Genomic DNA, 22,981 nt, shown 5'->3' with positions numbered 1-22,981 from the left:
CTTTTCACTTTCTTCATTTCATTTATCCGCAAAAGATGTTTGTTTGAAGCGCTGACTTTCTCACTGCTGTATTCTGCCTGATCAAATGAGAATTTGTTCTGTTTATATCAACATCATTCGGGGTGTGTGCATGTTTGCTTGTCTGTGTAACGTCCACACCAGATCATGTGGTTTTTGTGTTTATCTATTCCCTCCAGCAGTTCTGATGACTTGCCAAAAAAAGGGAGTTGAACTTTTCATGAAAATCAAAGTGTTGTTGTGTTGCATCAGGCTTTGAGTTACGGTATATAAACCCAGACACGAGACTGGACCATGTGATTCTTATTCAACTCACTTAATACATGGCCAGGTACGACTCCAACACCATCATTAAGTTTGCAGACGACACAACAGTGGTAGGCCTGATCAACGACGAGACAACCTATAGGTTGGAGGTCAGAGACCTGGCCGTGTGGTGCCAGAGTAACAACCTCTCCCTCAACGTAACCAAGACTAAGGAGATGATTGTGGACGACAGGAAAAGGAGGACCGAGCACGCCCCCATTCTCAACGACAGGGCTGTAGAAGGAGCAGGTTGAGAGCTTCAAGTTCCTTGGTGTCCACATCAACAACAAACTAGAATGACCCAACCACACACCAAGACAGTCGTGAAGAGGGCACGACAAAGCCTATTCCCCCTCAGGAAACAAAAAAGATTTGGCATGGGTCCTTAGATCCTCAACAGGTTCTATAGCTGCAACATCTGGTTGCATCACTGCCTGGTACGGCAATTGCTCGGCCTCTGACCGCAAGGCACTACAGAGGGTAGCGTGTACAGCCCAGTACATCACTGGGGCTAAACTGCCTGCCATCCAGGACCTCTACACCAGGCGGTGTCAGAGGAAGGCCCTAAAAATCCTAGTCATAAACTCACCTCTCTACTACCGCATGGCAAGCGGTACCAGAGTGCCAAGTCGAGGACAAAAAGGCTTCTCAAAAGTTTTTTTTACCCCCAAGCCATAAGACTCCTGAACAGGTAATCAAATGGCTACCCGGACTATTAGCATTGTTTGCCACCCCCCAAACCCTCTTTTCTACACTGCTGCTACTCTCTGTTCATCACATATGCATAGTCACTTTAACTATACATTCATGTACATACCTCAATTGGCCTCCAACCATCCGCACATTGGCTAACCGGACTATCTGCATTGTGTCCCACCACCCGCCAACCCCTTTTTTAGGCTACTGCTACTCTCTGTTCATCACATATGCATAGTCACTTTAACCATATCTACATGTACATACTACCTCAATCAGCCTGACTAACCGGTGTCTGTATGTAGCCTCGCTACTTTTATAGCCTCTCTACTGTATATAGCCTCTCTACTTTTATAGCCTCTCTACTGTATATAGCCTCTCTACTTTTATAGCCTCTCTACTGTATATAGCCTCTCTACTTTTTTAGCCTCTCTACTGTATATAGCCTCTCTACTGTATATAGCCTCTCTACTTTTATAGCCTCTCTACTGTATATAGCCTCTCTACTTTTATAGCCTCTCTACTGTATATAGCCTCTCTACTTTTATAGCCTCTCTACTGTATATAGCCTCGCTACTTTTATAACCTCTCTACTGTATATAGCCTCTCTACTTATATAGCCTCTCTACTTTTATAGCCTCTCTACTGTATATAGCCTCTCTACTGTATATAGCCTCTCTACTTTTATAGCCTCTCTACTGTATATAGCCTCGCTACTTTTTTTCAGTCTTTTTACTGTTGTTTTATTTCTTTACTTACCTATTGTTCACCTAATACCTTCTTTGCACTATTGGTTAGTAAGTAAGCATTTCACTGTGATTTCACTTCACTTTGATTTGATTTGATACCAAGTACAAGTAATAAGGTAATGAACAGACCCTAGCTGAGACCCCACTCTCCGAGATCATCTCAGTAGGAGTTGGGATATGCAAAAAAACACATTTCCAATTCACACGTGCATATTAATACACACTTGTATGTGTGAAATTGGACAAATATAATAACCCACCAAATTCTTCTTCTATATTATTGTTCATTGCTTGTGTCCCATTATCCATAATATAATACAATGTACTGTAGTGTGCTATTTATGCTAGTATGGAATCCATAACATGGACATTGGAACTCCCGCAAATGTTAATTCCACCACAGACTACCATGGTTGACAGTATGATGGCATACTTACCAGTAGTAGTATGCTTATTGCGCTAGCTAGGGTATACTTATGGGCCACCCACCATGTGTAAGGAATCCATTTCATGGATTTGTTTTGTTGGGCTCCCCTCAAAGACTTCCATGCCTGGCAGTATGATGGAATGGTACAGTAGCATGTGTTTCATATTCCACATAGTAGTGACACAATGACTGAACAGTTTGCCATGCCGCTGATCTGAGCAACAGGGTACAATTATTCACATCTTACTTGACACCTGTCCTCCCCCATCCACTCTCGATGTCTCTCTCTACCTCTTTCCCCCTCTGCAAATAATCTATCCATCACTGGAGGTTCATCTATAGACACAAGGAGAGATGAATGGGCCAAATTAGATTTGAATGGCATAATGTGGTTTTAGCGTTATTGCCAAACAAGGCTTGAGTGAGAAAGAGATAACCTGCAGGGAGCTTCCTTATTGCAGGAGAGTGATTGTGATGATGTGTCGAAGGACTGCTTAAAAAGGTCTAATTGTGTGACTTGTGTGTCAGTGATTGAGGAAAAGTCTTGCCGGCTTTAATACCAACCAGAAACCGACTGCAGTCCAAATGAGCAGTCTCACTCCGCCTGTCCATCTCTGTCTGTCTCCCACTACTTCCTCACTCTTTTGTTTCCTCTCTCTCTGCCCCTCATCACCTCTCTCCCTGCATCCCTCTTGTATACTCTCTCTCTCTCTCTCTCTCTCTCTCTCTCTCTCTCTCTCTCTCTCTCTCTCTCTCTCTCTCCCGGCATCCCTCTTGTATATTCTCTCTCTCCCTGCATCCCTCTTGTATACTCTCTCTCTCTCTCTCTCTGCATCCCACTTACATACCCTGTCCCTCTCTCACTCTTTATATCTGCCCCCCACCACCATCCCAGTCCCCCAGGTGCCACTGCAGGCTCATCATTAGCAGTGTCAAGGGGAACTGAGTGATACGTGTGTGATGAGTGTTCCTGTCTCGTTTTTGATGGGTTACACAAGCACCCCTCAGTGAGGCTTGACAGAGGCTGAAGGGCCACTGCTCTGGGCCACTCTGGGGGTGTGTAAACCCATTATGGACTGGTTAGGTGGCAGAACCCATACCTAGCCTAGTTTTACAGCCTGTGTCTTGAAGAGCCATCCATCCCCTCTGTCTTTGTCTCTCTCGGTGCTCTCTCTCTCTCTCTCTCTCTCTCTCTCTCTCTCTCTCTCTCTCTCTCTCTCTCGATGAGTCACTCCCGTTGGGTGCCAGCCATGTTTGTTGTTGTTGATGTCGTTGTTGTTGTTGTCTGTCAGGCTTTAGGGTTAATTGGTGGGTTGTGTACTAGGTATTACCTAACTGCCTCTTCCCCCTGGCAATCCTATGGGGGGAGGCTGAGGCTTCAGGGAGAGTGACGATTAATGTCGAAAGTTTAACACTATTACCCTTATAGTGATATCATTTCTCAGGATATCTGAGATGTCTCAAGTTGTTTGATTTCCCACATTTTCAAAGTAAAATATGACTTTTTTTACTCTGGATAACCCTTGCCATGTCATACTGTATCTTTCAACTAATGGCTATGGTTTTATAACTGTACTTTATAAGTTGTATAAGAAATTGTATTATAAGAGCATTTTAACGGTATAATATATTATTAGTATTTCCAAATATGTGTATCATTTAAGTATAAATCTTTAATTGTAGTTAATAACCATTTTATTACAGTACAAGACTACTATAAGAGCTTTATTACTGTAGATTATAGTTGTTTAATAACAGTATATCTATTGTATAAGAGCTATAAATATACCAGACATTTAACTGTATAATAGAAGTCTATAACTGTTTTCTAACCGTATACTTGCAGTATAAACTCTTTAACTGTAGTTTATAACCATTCATAACAGTCTAATGGTAGTATAACCATTCTGCTGTGTGTGTGTGTTTCAGAGTGAAGCAGAAGAAGTCCAAGCCTCAGCACCTGAAGATCAACAGCAGTGTGGGGAGCTGTGAGAACCTCCCTACCCAACGCTCACCCCTCCACTCCTCTGACCATCGCTCACTCCGTTCCTTCTTCTTCCCCACCTTCATCCCCTCCACTCCCCCCGTCCACTCCGATGCAAGTAAGTGCCCTTTCTATACTACCTTGGTCACTAACAAGTTATGATACCCAGGTATGCAGACAGCTTTCCTAAATCATATGTTTCAGGCATTATACGACTGTATTGACTTCACAGTTTGTCCACTCTCTTATCTGTTCAAGTGTCATATGACCGTTGTCTGTGTCCAGTTTTATGGTAACTCTATGGTAGTACCACATAATATAGTTTAGTGTCTTAGCCATACTTAACACAAAACCTCCACTGCCCATTCACAGTCTCTCTCTGTATTTAGCCCTAAACCCAGTGACTCTCTCTCTCTCTCTGTCTCTCTGTCTCTCTCTCTCTGTCTCTCGTCTCTCTCTGTCGCTCTGTCTCTCTCTCTCTCTCTCTCTCTCTCTCTCTCTGTCTGTCTCTGTCTCTCTTTCTCTCTCTCTCCCTCACACATAGACGAAGACTAATCCTTCCCAGATCACATACACGTATCCCAGGATACCCAGAGGTACCGTGTCAGCGCATACAGCCACCTTATTGGCTGTTGCCTTCTTAGTGCCCCCACTGGAAGCCATTAGCGCCTGAGCGGTATGTAGAAAGAGAGTGAGAGGAAGACGATGCGAAGAGACTGAGAATGACGGAGGCAGGGACAGGAGTGAAATATAGCCGTCGACAGGGGACCTGAATGGGTTTGGACCAAGGATCATCAACTAGATTCAGCCGTTGGCCAATTTTTTCTTGAGCGGATGGTCAGGGGGCCGGAACATTTGTAGACTGCAAATTGACCCCAAGAAGCTCAAACAGATATAATATTTGACTAAAACATAATCATTTCAAACCTTGCTTACATTTGTGTACGATCACATATACTGAGTGTACAAAATGTTAGGAATCCCCGCTCTTTCTCTGACATAGACTGACCAGGTGAATCCAGGTGAAAGCTATGATCCCTTATTGATGTCACTTGTTAAATCCACTTCATTCAGTGTAGATGAGACTGGTTAAAGAATGATTTTTTAGCCTTAAGAGAATTGAAACAATGATTGTGTATGTGTGCCATTCAGGGGGTGAATGGGCAAGACAAAATATTTAAGCGCCTTTGAATGGGGTATGGTAGTAGGTGCCAGGTGCACCGGTTTGAGTGTGTCAAGATCTGCAACACTGCTTGGTTTTTCACGCTCAGCAGTTTCCCGTGTGTATCAAGAATGTTCCATCACCAAAACAACATCCAGCCAACTTGACACAACTGTAGGAAGCATTGGAGTCAACATGGGCCAGCATCTCTGTGGAACGCTTGCTACACCTTACAGAGTCCATGCCCTGACGAATTGAGGCTGTTCTGAGGGCAAAAGGGGGAAGTGTTCCTAATGTTTTGTACACTCAGTGTATATCTTTCTATTATGCATGTGAATTACTTGGAGCTGATTTGCTGTTGGGCCGCAGAGTGCATCCGTACACAGACTAGGCTAGTGGCAATGCCTCCAAACAATTGTGATACCCCTACCCGAGGTACAACAAAACACAACCATGTTTTCACTCCCCTAATGTCTCCCATTTATGATATTTTACTGAAAAAGTGATTACATTGATAGATATTGTTACAAACCCCCTTAACAAAAAAATGTAGAATAATGCCTGGCAAGAGGGGGATGTAGCCTAATATTACAAACTCTGATATTGCTAAAATGTGGAATACAAGTAGTCAGTTGTCTGCCCATCATACACAACAATAATTAGAATATCTTAATGCATCATGGAAATATAGACCTGTAAACACAGAGATACAATAGGTGGAAATGTCAACTATGTATATTTAAGATGAATGTAAGCTTGGCTTTTTGGTAACTGATTAATAGACAACTTTCCAAGTCAAGTGTTCTGTCATTCAGTGCGTTATGGTTCTGCCTGATGAAAATACATGCAGTTGCACATGTTTTTTTTATGTTGTGGCTATTGTATATAACTCTTAAGTGTAGCCTTAAGCCTAGGACAGGGTTGGAAAGCCCATGCATAGCCAATAGAGCCAAGTGAAAAGTGTTCTTATAAGCCCAGTCAATACGCAATCGAGTGTGAAAACAGAGCTTTGGGTGGACACTTTTTAAAAGAGGATCCCAGCTTTCTCCTGCTGCTATATTTATTGCTTAGTTCTTTAATTTAAGCAGATAAATCCGTTTTACAACCATTGTAGCCTAGCTGGCATAAAGTGCCTGCAGAAAGTATTCACACCCCTTGACTTTTTCCCCCAAAAAATTGTGTTGCAGACTGAATTTAAAATGGATTAAATTGAGATTGTGTGCAACTGATCTACACACAATACCTCACAATGTCAAAGTGGAATTTTGTTTGTAGAAACTTTTACAAATGAATACAAAAATGTAATCTTAAATGTCTTGTCAATAAGCATTCAACCCCTTTGTTATGGCATGTCAAAATATGTTCAGGTTACATTTCAGCACATTTTATTGAACAAGTCGCATAATAGGTTGCATGGACACACTCTGTGTGCAATAATAGTGTTTAACATGATTTTTTAATGTTTACCCCATCTCTGTACCCCACACATACAATTATCTGTAATGTCCCTCAGCCGAGTAGTAATTTCAAGCACAGATTCAACCACAAAGACCAGGGAGGTTTTCCCCAAAAAAATGCACACATTGAATATCCCTTTGAGTATGGTGAAGTTATTAATCATGCTTTGGATGGGTTTTCAATACACTCAGTCACTACAAAGATACAATCATACTTCCTAACTCAGTTGCCAGAGAAGAAGGAAACCGCTCAGGGATTTCACCATGAGGCCAAAGAGGATTTTTTTTTAAAGTTACACATTGTAATGGCTGTGATAGGAGAAAACTGAGGATGGATCTCAAATATTGTTGTTACTCCACAATAGATACACACAGCTCGGCGTGGCTTAATGTGACCATGCCCCCAGTAGGATACAGCAATAAGGTACTCGCATTACTCCCATGTATTTAGCCAAACTTTCATGGCATTCTCAGCAAACGGACACTTTTTTATAGTTTCAATAAATATACATTTTCAGCAGCCTCACATGTCGTTATTAACATACTTGGCTGTCACAACAACAAATGATTTGCATGATACTTATTCTGACACTCTACATTTTTACACGACCAGCCAAAACTGACAGTCAAGCTAGTAAAGCTGTCGCATTATACTTCCGTCACTGTTTGTTTACTCCTTTGCTTTTTTGCTGGTTAGTTGACATCTCGCTGGCTTGCGAGAGAAGATCTCAATTTAAATCGCTAGTCTTAAATATGTTGTGTAACTTCTTCCAGTCTTTGTCTGTCTCTGAATGGTCGAGGTACATATTTAGAAAGTTGATTGTTCCTGGCTTGCCTATATGTCCTTTTAACTTGCCAGAGACCAGCTGTGCAGACAACCCTACCAAATGGCCCAAGTATTCTATGGCAATATCTACATCTACTTGGTGGAATCTCCAGGTTTGCATAAATATCCAAATGCAGAAGAATATTATAGTTGTTATTTGGATGGATACATCTCACTAGTCCTTCTTACAAGCTAACTAGCAAGCTTTGTGCAATACACATAGAGTTGAAGCAATACACATACAGTTGAAGCAATACACATACAGTTGAAGTCGGAAGTTTACATACACTTAGGTTGGAGTTATTAAAACTATTTTTTCAACCATTCCACAAATTTCTTGTAAACAAACTATAGTTTTGGCAAGTCGGTTAGAACATTTACTCTGTGCATGACACAAGTAATTGTACCAACAATTGTTTACAGACAGATTATTTCACTTATAGTTCACTGTATCACAATTCGAGTGGGTCAGAAGTTTACCTACAGTAAGTTGACTGTGCCTTTAAAAAGCTTGGAAAATTCCAGAAAATTATGTCATGGCTTTAGAAGCTGCTGATAGGCTAATTGACATCATTTGAGTCAATTGGAGGTGTACCTGTGGATGTATTTCAAGGCCTACCTTCAAACTCAGTGCCTCTTTGCTTGACATCATGGGAAAATCGAAAGAAATCAGCCAAAATCTCAAAAAGTCTGGTTCATCCTTGGCAGCATTTTCCAAATGCCTGAAGGTACCACGTTCATCTGTACAAACAATAGTACGCAAGTATAAACACCATGGGACCACGCAGCCGTCATACCGCTCAGGAAGGAGACACGGTCTGTCTCCTAGAGATGAACGTACTATGGTGTGAAAAGTGCAAATCAATCTCAGAACAACAGCAAAGGATCTTGTGAAGATGCTGGACGAAACAGGTACAAAAGTATTTATATCCACAATAAAACGAGTCCTATATCGACATAACCTGAAAGGCCGCTCAAAGCCACTGCTCCAAAACCGCCATAAAAAAGCCAGACATCGGTTTGCAATTGCCTTGCCGTGTGTATCTATACTAAACCGGGGTGCAACTTTGGTTTTAGAAGTGGGGAGGACATAACCTGGCAGGGGGTCTGGGGGGTCCTCCTTCAATTTTTTTTGAGGCATCTAAAGCAAATTTCCTGCATTTCTACTAGTGCTGTAGCTGACGGAAAAAAATCTTAGTCGACCAAGGGTGGTCTTTTCTTTTGACCAATCAACATTTTTAAACATGCATTTTTTCATATATAGACACACCCTATGTGTTTTACTAAAATCAACTATATGTACTGAACTTGTGTGATGCTTTAAACATGCTGATTGATTAAATAATGAAGACACACAAATGATTTGAGGGAGCCAGAGATTTTTAAAACTGTTTCTGACCCTTTTTCTCCCGCTGCTGCTTGCCTTCGCAGATTCTGCCTTTAAGCTCCTGAAATTGCCGGTAATATAGGCTACACCAATTTATCTTATCATTTCTACCAATCTGCGTGCCAGTTATGTTTTTCATATGCACATTTTTTTGCGGAACAGTTTAATTTAATTTATAATAGTCTTTGTGTCTGTGGTTCTATCTAAATCTACATTAAAATGATACAAATCTAAAAGTAACTTTTATTGCCATTACCAACTATGTAAAATTAGTCTACATAAAGCCAACATAAAAACATTGCATCCTGCAGGCAGAAAATATCCTGTTGAGAAAAGAAATCCTATAAATCACATTGTCTCCGCATGGCCTGTCTGCAACAACTGCAATCAACTGCCAACTGGGTCGCCCAGAAACTCACACTAGAAAACTTGAAACATTATATAAAATATTCTGGGCCCTCAGAGTTTCCTGCGCCAGTGAGCTCGGGACAGACACAGCTGTAGGCTATTTGTGTAAGGGATAAGAAGTAATCAGGTATTTTATGTTTACACTGGATCAGAGCATTACATGATCCCCTTTTATGCCAAGTGGTAATCGAAAAGGGGCGAACTGTAAATATTGTTCAAATATTTTGAGGAACTATTGTCATTCTCAATTGTTTCTGAAAACAGACTTTGTTTAGTTGCTGTTTGAGGTGAAGAAAAACGACTTTGAGAAGCTCTACAGTTTATTAGTGGTAGTGAGTTAAGACAATCAGAAATAATATGAGACATCCCCAAATGGGCACATTTATAGAGCGCATTCTGGAGAGAGACGTGCCTTGTGCATCTGAGCCACATCCCCCATATTCTTGGACCGTGGCATCACTACAGCCTCAGTGGATTAGTCCACTGAAACAGGCACAAATCCAACAGGTGTCTCGTGTGGCATAAACAAATAAAAACATTTGTGACTGCTTGACCCCAACAAATCTAATGTTTTTAATACAGACCCCTTTTGTCATACAGTATTCCATATAAGGCACCTAATACCCTATGAAAGTTGCACAGTATACCCATAATCTTATAATAAATCAAATCTAGCGATACATAACTTGACATTTCTGCTGTCCATTTTGACATTGTAGGAGGATAACCAACCTTCCAATTAATGGTAATGCATGTCTTAGCTGCTATAAATGCTATGGTTACAAAGTTTCTTCTTATAACAGTCTCCAGTATCAACATTTCCAAGCAATCAAAAACAGGGAGAAGGGAGAATCTATAGACATGCCAGAATTCCTCCAGCCTTCACAAGATCATAACATATGCAAATATGTCCCCTTTTGTGATTTACAACTCCATTAGAGGAATTACATTCCAGAGTGCATGCTATTCAGTTTCACTGGCATATAAGGTATGTTCTATTAAAACATTTAACATTTTTGTCACTTTTCCAGAGCGACTTACAGTCATCTTAAGATAGCTAGGTGGGACAACCACGTATCACAAGCATAGAAAGTACAGTGTATTTATACTTTTTTGTAAAACATTTTTGTTTGGGGGATTTCAGGATTTCAGATGTTTTCAAAAGTTGGGCAGGTACTCGGCTGTCCTAGCTTTAGGGGGAAGCTGATTCCACCATTGGAGTGCCAGGACAGAGAATAGGTTAGGCTGAGCGGGAGCTGGATGGTCTTACATCTGTATCCCTTCATCATCATCAATAGCATCTCCCAGATTTTCCTCACAACTTTAGAGGTTTGTCTGACTGCCATAACATAGCTTCGATCTTTGAAGTTTTTCTGGTTTGTCCACAGTTTGCTGCACAGAGAGAATAAAGTGTTGCATCTGAAAAATGTCAGGTCAGCGGTCACAGACTGGTCTTTACTTGCTGCCTGACCCTGCTGAGACCCCTGTCACCATCTGATCCTGCTCAGATGAGGCATGAAAAAGAATTACCTTGGGGGTACATTTATACATTATATTATCCAAGAATAGAATCAATGCTTCAATAATTGAAATGACTATCATTCCCAGATCTCTAACTGTAGCCTACCAATCAACTCAAGATGGAACTTCATATCCATTCACTGATCGTTATAATATACTGCAAAATTCACCTGAGACCCTGCTGGGACACCCGTCACCATCTGATTCTGCTAAGATATGATGAGCATAGTGTTGTGCACTGACTGTGCACTATGACAGTGAAACCTGTAGAGCTGTTTATACCGTGTCATTGTGAAAAGTAGAGAATTACTTGGGGAAACTGACATCAATAATGTTACATTGCTATACTGAAACGTCAGAATATCGGCTGCTGGATTCAATGTTTGATTCAGGTCTAGTGTGATCGAGGCAAAGAGAATAGTTCAATATAGTGAGCTAGCTAGCTAGGAATTATTTTTTTTTCTTCTGCTAAGTGAAACAGCAGTTGCCTTGCCAGCTTCATCAGTCAAATAAAGAGTAGCCAGTTTCTGCTCTGCTTGCTTTGACAACAACTGTGGTGTCTGCGCGGTCCTAAATCCAGCTGGCTGAAACTGCCAAACAGCCTACCCGACCGCTTTGAGGCATCTGCATGGTCCTAAAGCACACAGTTGCCGCTTTTTGTATCACAGTGCAATGATAAAAATGGGGTGTCATGTCCCTCCCATCCCCAGTGAAAGTTGCACCTGTAACGAGTGCGCTGAGAGTCGGGAAGCAAGTTCAGGGAGTGAGTGTTTTAATAAATAAAATAAATAATGAACACAAAACACAAACAACGCACCGACATGAAAACAGTCAATAACACCTGAGGAAAGAACCAAGGGGAGGGACAGATATAGGGAAGATAATCAAGAAGGTGATGGAGTCCAGGTGAGTGTCATGAGGCGCAGGTGCACAAGACGACTGTGACAGGTGTGCGGGATAATCAGCAGCCTGATGACCTAGAGGGCGGAGAAGGAGTATACGTGACAGCGCCCCTGTACTAACCTAAATGACAGAGTGAAAAGAAGGAAGTCTGTAAAGAATCAAAAATATTTCAAAACACGCATCCTGTTTGCACTAAAAGTAATATCACAAAAGATCTGGCAAAGACATGAACTTTTTGTCCTGAATACAAAGCATTATGTTTGGGGCAATATCACTGAGTACCACTGTTCATATTTTCAAGCATGGTGGTGGCTGCTCGACATCAGCAAATACTGGGTAGTTTTTCAGGACAAAAAGAAATGAGATGGAGCTAAGCACATGCAAAATCCTAGAGGAAAACCTGGTTAACCTGGCTTTCCAACAGACACTGGGACACAAATTCACATTTTAGCAGGACAATAACCTAGATTGTGGAGGCCAGGTCATCTAATGCAGCACTCCATCACTCTCCTTCTTGGTCAAATAGCCCTTACATAGCCAGGAGGTGTCCTGTTGAAAAACAAATGATAGTCCCATTAAATGCACACCCGATGGGATGGCGTATCACCGCAGAATGCTGTGGTAGCCATGCTGGTTAAGTGTGCCTTGAATTCTAAATAAATCACAGACAGTGTCACCAGCAAAGCACCCCCACACCATAACCCCTCCTCCATGCTTTACGGTGGGAAATACACATGCAGAGATCATCCATTCACCCACACCGTGTCTCACAAAGACAAATTTGGATTCCAAACCAAAGGACAGATTTCCACCGGTCGAATGTCCATTGCTCGTGTTTCTTGGCCCAAGCAAGTTTCTTCTTATTATTGGTGTCCTTTAGTAGTGGTTTCTTTGCAGCAATTTGACCATGAAGGCATGATTCACGCAGTCTCCTCTGAACAGTTGATGTTGAGATGTGTCTGTTACTTGAACTCTGTGAAGCATTTATTTGAGCTGCAATTTCTGAGGCTGGTAACTCGAATGAACTGCAGCAGTGGTAACCCTGGGTCTTCCTTTCCTGTGGCGGTCCTCATGAGATCCAGTTTCATCACAGCGATTGATGGTTTTTGCGACTCCACTTGACTCCACTTGAAGAAACTGTAATGTGAAGCTAACTGAAGCTGGTTAGCTTTTGAAAATCCTGAGCAGATCTAGCTTCAATCGTAGTATACCCCTCAGGACAGACTGGGAGATTCAGGAAGGCATTCCGATTGGAGAGCTGCAATTCCTATGACATGTGAAGGCCCACTGAGTTTCGGGTTGTGTTTGTTCATTGTAGTGAACACCTGCCATATGGACGTGTCATGTGGTTACATCCTCCACATACACTGTCACGCCTGCTCCCACTCCCCCTCCCTGGCACTCGAAGGCACCAGGCTGCCCAGCATCACGCACTCCTATCACCATCATTACGCACACCTGCCTTCCCCCGTCACGCGATTCAACAATTGTTGGACTCACCTGGACTCTATCACCTGTGTCATTACCTCCCCTATATCTGTCTGTTCCCATGCTCTGGTCCCTGCTTCACAAATTAATTGTCGTATGTCATTGTGTTACCCGTGTGCTGATGCTGTTCCTGCCTTGTTCCATGTCTGTTCCTTATTAAATGTTTACTCCCCGTACCTGCTTCTCTACTCCAGCATCGGTTCTTACATACACTATAATGTCACCAAGTTGACATATACGGCAACTCCAGGGCAGACAGCCAGGATGGTGGACACGATTGTCTGGAAGAAGCAATGTGCCAGCTCAACCTGAACAGCATAAGAGTACACCGGAACATCCCAATGTGCATCACAAATGCAGTGAGCCAGCAGAAGATAATGTTGGATTCAGGTAGCCATATTGGACTAGCCATGAGTCAAAGCTCACATCTAAATGATAAGGTGACTGAAGAACCCAATCCTGGTGGTACAAGTTATACCACAGTGGGGGTTGTAGAGCTAGGGAGAGGGTGTTGGATTCTCTTTCATTTCGTTGGAGCCTTTGAGATGCCTCATTGATCTTCAAAGAGGCTTGTGACTTGGAGTACAAGGTGGTGCCATGCCAAGCAGTCTGCTGCCAATGGTGTTTGAGTGTAATTATGGCAGGCATATTGAATTTCAAACCTAGTTGAATTGCACACAAAAAAAACATGTTTATATACAGGTGATTAAACCACCATTTAATGGTATTGTGGCAGCCATATTTCATTTGGATTCAAATCCAGGGGAGCCCCCTATCATAATTGCATGAGTAGGGGGTGAAGAAATAAAAATCCACAAAGGAATGTTTGACTGATAAAAATACAGTTTTCAGTGTCTGAGCCCATTTGTTTTCCTTAGAGCCAAATAGATTACAATAGCCACAACGTCAAAAAACATGTTTAACTGAATGTATTTTTGTCAGACAGGACTATACAGCACTGAATGAGAGCAAATTTGGCTTGGAAAGTTGTCTATTAATCAGCTATCAAAAAGTCAAGCCTACTTCAAAGTTGACAGGGAGTCAGGAAGCAGGTGCAGTTAGTGAGTTTAATAATACTGAAAGTAGACCGATACAAAACAAGCGAAACGTCTGACAAGGAAACATAACCAATACTACCTGAAGAGTTATGTTAGGGAGTTCTACATAAAGGGGGAGTTATCAGGGTATGGATGGAGTCCAGGTGTGCCTCATAATGGGCCGCAGGTGTGCTTAATGAGGGGTTGCCAAGACAGGTGGTTAGTAGACTGGCGCCGTCGAGCGCTTGGAGAGGGGGAGTGGGAATAGACATGACACCTACATTCATCATAAATATTCATAGTTGATATTTCCACCTATTGTATCTCTCTGTTTACAGGTCTATATTTCCATGATGCATTAAGATATTCTAATGCTGTTTGTGTGTGGTGTAGGGGCAGGCAACTGACTGCTTGTATTCCAAATGGTAGCAATATCAGAGCTTGCATTTCTGGGTTACATGAGTTCATGCAGCTGATTCCATCTCTAGTCAGGTATTATTCTGCACTGTTTTAGTTTAGGGTGTGTGTCACAATATTGATCATTTTAACCACTTTTGCAGTGAAATATTGTTACACAACCATCCATTTCATAAATGTGAGCCATAACAGAGGTAAAAAAAATGGTTGTTTAATTATACCTCTGGTAGGGGTATCTCAAAAATGAAAGTTATTTTTGAAGATTGGCCACAAGCCTAGACTCGTGCATAGGGAGGGAGAGCGAAGAAGAGAGAGCGCAAGAAGGACAGGGGAGTGAGAAGAAGAGAGAGTCAGACGTACAGGCAGACAGAGATAGCTAGAAATAGAGAGAGTGAAAGAACGAGAGAGAGCAAGAATGATGATGGTTATCCTCCCTGCTGCATGAGTATGACAAGCTCCTTGTTAAGTCATGTTCAATTCTACACCAGTTGCTAAAAAGTTAAGTGCTCTTGGTAGTCCCTCAGTCTTTGTAATTGGCTGTTATTTAAAAGTCACAAATAAGTATATATATTTTTGTCAGTATAAGTGGTTCTAGCCTCTAGATATTCAGGACTATAAACTAAGTGTATTTAACTCCAATCTTTAAGGACCACTGATGTTTATGTATTTACATGCTGTCAGTGACTATCTAGACAACTTCAAACCTGGCAAAGCAGATGTGTCCATTCTCTGTTCAGTGAGACTAATTGACTAAGCAAATACCAGGGATACAATAGAACACTTATAGATGCAGTCCGGGATCTTAAGCACAACAAATTTGTAAAGTATTGTATATATATATATATATATATATATATATGGAATCATGTATTTTAGCTTTTATTTCTTTCATCACATTCCCAGTGGGTCAGAAGTTTACATACACTCAATTAGTATTTGGTAGCCTTTAAACTGTTTAACTTGGGTCAAACATTTCGGGTAGCTTTCCACAAACTTCCCACAATAAGTTCGGTGAATGTTGGCCCATTCCTCCTGATGGTGTAACTGAGTCAGGTTTGTAGGCCTCCTTACTCGCACACGCTTTTTCAGTTCTGCCCACAAATTGTCTATAGGATTGAGGTCAGGGCTTTGTGATGGCCACTCCAATACCTTGACTTTGTTGTCCTTAAGCCCATTTGCTCTCTTTAAGTCTACCACTGAACACATTTTACGTACTGCATTAATAGCTAGCTCTAGCTTATACCTTTAGTACTAAACTCAGTAAAAAAAGAAGCGTCCTCTCACTGTCAACTGCGTTTATTTTCAGCAAACTTAACATGTGTAAATATTTGTATGAACATAACAAGATTCAACAACTGAGACATAAACTGAACAAGTTTCACAAACATGTGACTAACAGAAATGGAATATTGTGTCCCTGAACAAAGTGGGGGTCAAAATCAAAAGTAACAGTCAGTATCGTACTGTAGTGCGTCTCCTCCTCATGGACTGCACCAGATTTGCCAGTTATTGCTGTGAGATATTACCCCACTCTTCCACCAAGGCACCTGCAATTTCCCAGACATTTCTGGGGGGAATGGCCCTAGCCCTCACCCTCCGATCCAACAGGTCCCAGACGTGCTCAATGGGATTGAGATCTGGGCTCTTCGCTGGTCATGACAGAACACTGACATTCCTGTCTTGCAGGAAATCATGCACAGAACGAGCAGTATGGCTGGTGGCATTGTCTTGCTGGAGGGTCATGTCAGGATGAGCCTGCAGGAAAAGTATCACATGAGGGAGGAGGATGTCTTCCCTGTAACGCACAGCGTTGAGATAGCCTGCAATGACAAGAAGCTCAGTCCGATGATGCTGTGACACACCGCCCCAGACCATGACGGACCCTCCACCTCCAAATCGATCCCACTCCAGAGTACAGGCCTCGGTGTAACGTTCATCCCTTCGACGATAAACGTGAATCCGACTACCGCCCCCGGTGAGACAAAACCGCGACTCGTCAGTGAAGAGCACTTTTTGCCAGTCCTGTCTGGTCCAGCGACGGTGGGTTTGTGCCCATAGGCAACGTTGTTGCCGGTGATGTCTGGTGAGGACCTGCCTTACAACAGGCCTACAAGCCCTCAGTCCAGCCTCTCTCAGCCTATTGCAGACAGTCTGAGTACTGATGGAGGGATTGTGCGTTCCTAGTGTAACTCGGGCAGTTGTTGGTGCCATCCTGTACCTGTCCCGCAGGTGTGATGTTTGGATGTATCGATCCGATACTGGTGTGCAAAAGAGCAGAAAAGTAAACAAAAACAATATGGGGATGGGGTAGGTAGATTGGGTGGGCTATTTACAGATGGGCTATGTACAGCTGCAGCGATCGGTTAGCTGCTCAGATAGCTGATGTTTAAAGTTAGTGAGGGAAATATAAGTGTCGCGCTGCATGAGGCAAATAGTGGTGACCAACAGATGCATATCTGTATTCCCAGTCATGTTAAATCCGTAGATTAAGGCCTAATGAATTTATTTCAATTGACTGATTTGAAATTATAGCATGTGGCATTTACATTTTTGTTCGGTGAACATGGCAGCTAAAAGCTGAATTGCATATACATCAGAAAGTTTTATAAAAGTAAATAATCAATAAATACGATACAGTGTCAAGAAAATTCCGAAGTCATGGTTATGATCAGGGTTGTTGCGCAGCTTGCATATTGGATGGTCAGCCGAGGAAATATCAATGGTCTTGAGGAGGGAGCAGCTCAGTCACAGCTAGGGAGTCATCCTCTCTGTGCCCTGGGCTTTGTAGATAGCTTACTACTATTCCTCCAGATATACCATTTGTGCAGTACCCACTTGGGTGATGCCACTGCTGGCGCACAGGCTCATACATTTGGTCATATTAATAATTCATTATTTTATCATTTTTTTGTTTTTGCTTTTTCAAACTCTATGAGATTCTTTGAAAAGTGCTATAGATGTTGAATAAATTATTATTATTAGTTGTAAAGGGGCAAAGTCCACCCACTCCAGAACAACCAACAGGGCTTGGCCCTCAAGCACTGCAATATAGTGGAATTTCCCTGGTAAAGGCAGGAAGAAACTTCTGGTATGGTTTATAATCTCACTGTTGTCCTGACAAAGACATTAGAGATTAAGACAAATGCCAGTCTAAGGCAGTTAGCCTATTCCTAGTAAAGGAATGATTTAATGACTTAATTGTGTTGTGGCGGCATCCCTAATACTTTATCTGCCTGCCGAGCATCCCCTGGGGTCCCAGTAAGTGTCATAGCAGCAAAGAGCAGGCCTGGTGTTTGTCGTCAATCTGGTAATGGGTCTGCTTGGGGTCCGGAAAGGAAAAGAAATACACCCACACACTGTTGAATGCTCCCAGAGTTTTATTGAGCAACGGTGTGCAGGATTCTATCTTTCTTTCAATACTTAATTTTTTTGTGCCCTGCATCTGCAATTTAATGGAGATGCGTACACTCCTTGTAAAGTATCCGCTCAGCACGTCTCATCTGCATGGCTCAAGATGCTTTGGCACAACAAGAACCAACTAACTTCCTCTGATATCTGTATCAAAGACGAAGGACCCCGTGACGATAGCTGGCCGAGCCGAAGGCGGTCAACTGGTGCCTGCTCAGAATGAGTCAGAACGGAGACTGAATTGTTGTTGCCCTTGTCTATGTTAGTTTACGATAGTAAAATGAGTCATGGTTCTTTGTGTGAATTGTTTTTAATTTTCTTTTCGACGGTGGCATTGTCATCTGTATGTGAATGTTTCCCAATGGATTGCCGTTCAAAAGACTGACTCGCAGCATCCATTATGTCTCTTCAGGAAGCTGAAAGGTTTGTTAGTTAGCCTGACTGATGTGGCGTGTGTGTATGTCCAGTTGGAGGGCTGCCCCTAGCCTGCGGACAAAACACAAACCACCTGCTGGGCCTAGAGAGCCTGTTGTTAGGTTAACAGACACCACCAGGCTCATTTTACTATCACTTTTAATGAAGAAGTCTGCTCCCCACATAGCAATATCAATTATAGAACAGACATTTCTATTCAATGTTGTGGTCGGCTGAGGTATCTCTACAAGAAAAAAGTAATATAAACATTATTATCAGCACTAATGGTCACTAGAACAGACATGACTGCTTACCAAACAATGCAAGTTACACTAAGTACAAGTGTTGTATTAATGGGGACCAGGTTAAGTAGAACTTTTGTTGGGACCCATGCACAGTGTACCTAACCTTCTCCAGAGGCAGAGATGACATCACCCACTTAACCTACTGCATGAAGGACGGCGGCTTTGCAGACTTCCAGGGAAAGAGGACAAGGCGGCGAGCGAGCAGCTTCCGCATTTGCCTGATGCGTGGGAGCATTCTGGTCTAGGGGAAGTATCCCAAAAATGCCAGTGACCGGGTTGGGGCTAGCAGTTGTATTACACATATGTGAGAATGCCTAAAAACAATGGGGTCCCAGAGGCCACTCAAAGATTGGCATGACCAAAACATGTGTCCCGCAGTTGCTGGACTCTGGTGGCATCTAAAACACTTGTGGTCAACCTTTGGGTATATTTTGTCATTCCGGTAACGGAGACGGTGCAAAACCATAAGGTGAATAAGCCCATGCCTTATGCAAAAGGATGATGTGTGGATACACTCAATACTTTGTTGCCATATATCATCATGTAGCTCGCCACCTATGTCTTGCTCCCATGCAGATGTTGTATTTGCAAAGGAAGGCGGATCAATGTTCTGTATTATGTCGTATAATCTGGTGATTGTGCCCTTCAGATAAGGGTTAAGATCTAAGCACCTCTCGACTGGACACTTAGGAGGCTTGAGTGGAAATGAAGGGAAATGTTTTTTGGCAAAGCTGCGAGCTTGCAGGTATCTAAAAAAATGGGTATTGGGAATATTATGGTCAACTCTCAAGAGTATTGAATGAGACGAATGTGTTATCAACAAATAGCTCACAAAAAAAACACCAGACCGTTCCTATGCCAGAATCTGTGACGCTGAGAAGAGATGTTAACGGAGAGAAGCAGCCTGCTTGTTTAAGGCTAAAGTGATTTCGGAATTGGGACGAGATTTTAAGGGAGTTCTTAACAATGGGGTTCAAAACATGGGTGCCAAGTTTCACAGGCATTGAGGAGCACAGGAGCGAGATCAGAGAAGATGGAAGGCTTGACTGTAACTCCATGATGGCCCAAGTTGGGCCATCCTTGTTTTCAAATGTAGAAACCCAATAAACACATTTAGATATATTTGCTGATATACTTGCTGCGGGCTTAGGTCTCTCTAGATATACCTTTCTCATTTGTGGATTTGACTTATTCTACATGAAGTTGTAAATGTAGCTGTCCAGTTGTTTGAACATCGACTTTGGCAAAAGAAAATGGGAATTGTTTGGAATGTACAAAAACCTAGGTAGTACAGTCATCTTAACCGAATTAATGCGACCTGCTAATGAAATGGGAAGAGATGACCACCTTGTGAAATCCTGCTTAGTGCGTTCCAGAAGTGTTTTGAAGTTATGTTTAAACCGAACTTCAAACGATCGTGTGACCCCCAAATAAGTAAAGACCTGATGCCCCACCTTAAATGGAAAATTGGCACACCCAATTCCTTCTGCTAACTGATTAATGGGGAGTAGCACACTTTTTTATTAGGTTTAACTTCTAACCAGAGAATGTCCCAAAACATTGTAGCTTGTCCAAGAGATAGGGTATAGATTCCACAGGGTTAGAGATGTATAAAAGAAGATTGTCTGCATATAAAAACACGTTGAAAGTTATGTTGCCCCTTAATATTCCCTTAATCATTTCCTCCGCCCACAGGGCGATAGCAAGAGGTTCAATAGCCATATCAAATAGGAAAGGGGACAAACAGCAACCCTGCCTGGTCCCCCTGTGGAGAGGGAAGTAGCTGGACGTAACATTGTCGGTGCGAACAGAAGCCACTGGGGACGAGTACAAAATCTTAATCCAGGAAAGGAATGACGGGCCAAACCCAAATCTCTCTACTGCTGTAAATATATATTCTCACTCAACCTGGTCGAAAGCCTTTTCAGCATAAAGTAAGAGGACAACCTCTGGCTGTAGAGTTGAGTGGGCAGAATAAAGAACATTAAATAGCTGCCGCATATTATGGAAAGATTGCCTACCTGAGTTGCATCCTGTTTGGTCAGAGTTAATTATATTAGGCATCACTCTCTCTAGACGGCGCGAGAGGACCTTTAGTGAAAATGTTATAATCGCAGCACAAAAGGCTTATAGGGCAGTATGAGCCACAGTCTAAGGGATTCTTGTTTTTTTTAAGCAAAACCGAAATATTCGCCTGGGTAAGTGTCTGTGGGAGTTTCTTACTAGAAAGGATTTCATTGTACATTGAGCTGAGGATAGGGGATAATTTAGAGGAGAATGCTTTATAAAATTCAATAGGGAAGCCATCAGGCCCAGGGGTTTTACTGCTCTGCATGGAGTGGATTGCCAGAGTAGCTTCATCATGACTTATTGAGGCATCCATGTTGGTTTGTTCATCTGAATTGAGACAGGGGATGTCCAGATTGTCTAGAAATACATGCATACGAGATGTGTCAGGAAGAGCCTCTGATGAGTAAAGAGCAGAGTAGAATTGCTTAAACTGATTGTTGATTTCTTTGGGATTGGTTAAATCAGCTGCAACACATATTTCAGGTATGGTGCTGCTAGCAGCGGATTGTCGAAGCTGGTGAGATAACAACTTGCCAGCTTTCTCTCAGTGTTCATAGAATTTTTGCCTCAACTTAAACAGAAGCTGCTCCGTTTGTTTGGTGGGAAAAAGGTTGTCAAATTCCGATTGGTGTAACAGTCTCTCTTTGTAGAGTTCAGGAGTTGGAGAAGAGGCATATCTGTTGTCCACATCTAGAATGAGTTGAGGTAGGCATGTGGTGCGCTGTTTGTTGTCATACGCTGTGTATTAAATGATTTGGCCTCTTAGATATTCTTTTAATGACTCCCACACAGTAGAGTGAGACACGTCAGGGGTGCAGTCGATCTGTAAAAAGACATAAATGTGAGTTGATATGTATTTTTTAAAGGCACTACAGGATAGTAGTAGTGGGTCAAGTCACCACGTTTGTTGTGACACAGTACTGTCCAGAAAGCGGATATCTAGCTGGACAGGGCTATGGTCTGAGATAACGATGCTATTATATTGCCTATTAGTTACAAAAGGAAGAATTCTATTGTCCGGCAGGAAAAAGTAAATCCTAGAGTATGTGCTGTGGACTGGAGAAAAAAATTGAGTACTGTTTAGCAGTGGGATTGCTCCTCCTCCATGGATTAGACAAATTATAGGATTCTAGAAATGAGTTGACTACTGCGCCTGATTTTGAAATGAAATTGTTGGGCTTCGGTCTGGATCTGTATGGACTTGGATGCAATACACAATTGAAATCTCCGCCCGATATCAAATGATGAGAGTTAAGGTCAGGAAGTGTTGTGATGAGGTCAGAGAAAAATTGAGTGTCATCCCAATTAGGACCATAGAGGCAAGCCAGAATAACCTGTGTGCTAAACAATTTCCCCATCACTATAATATATCTTCCATTAGTACCTGAAATGACTATGGCGGAGACAAGCGGGGTGCCTTTTCTGATAAGGATGGCTGCCCCTCTTGGCCTTCGCACCAAGGTTAGAGTGAAATATCTGGTCGACCCATCCTCTCGCTAGTTTATCATGGTCGCTGGACCAGAGATGGGTCTCTTGGAGAAAAACAATGTCCGGACGTAAGGACTTAAGATGAGCATACACTCGGCTACGCTTGATCACCTGGTTAATTCCTTTTAAGTTCCACCTGATAAAGCATGTGGAGCCTAGAGTATGTGAATTAGGCATAGTCATAGTAAATCAGAAATTGATGTTAGTATGATCACATGGCCAGTGTACTGAAAGGTCAGAGTAATAAAATATAAAGAATTTAAAATAAAATAAAAACAGCTAAAAACAACAGAAAACCTTGGACCCCTATCCTGGCCTTACCCCTGTTGGAAGGCTGCATCTACCTCTCCTAGACTAGAGCAAAATGCTACCATGTAAAACTGAACATCAGTAGAGCTCTATCCATGGTGAACATTATCATGTTTACACCTAGGGAAGGGATTTTGGAGGGAACCACCACAGTTATCTAAGTTATCTTATGCAATATGCATATTTGAAGGATAGTAAAAC

The 22,981-nt window shown here is 42.1% G+C and overlaps 1 protein-coding gene across 1 annotated transcript in view; it reads left to right on the top strand.

The window, feature by feature from the left end:
* The first annotated feature begins 341 nt into the window (after nt 1–341).
* Nucleotides 342–22,981, top strand: part of LOC135525931 (kinase suppressor of Ras 2-like) — an 86,789-nt gene continuing 64,149 nt past the window's right edge. The window contains exons 1-2 of the mRNA XM_064954303.1: nt 342–349; nt 4,126–4,298. Of these exons, the coding sequence (XP_064810375.1) occupies nt 342–349; nt 4,126–4,298 (181 nt within the window). The remainder of the gene's footprint in view (nt 350–4,125; nt 4,299–22,981) is intronic.

Source organism: Oncorhynchus masou, chromosome 1, assembly GCF_036934945.1.
Source record: "Oncorhynchus masou masou isolate Uvic2021 chromosome 1, UVic_Omas_1.1, whole genome shotgun sequence".
NCBI lineage: Eukaryota > Metazoa > Chordata > Actinopteri > Salmoniformes > Salmonidae > Oncorhynchus > Oncorhynchus masou.
Note: the sequence above shows the minus strand (reverse complement) of the source record. Positions and strands in the feature narration are given on the sequence as shown.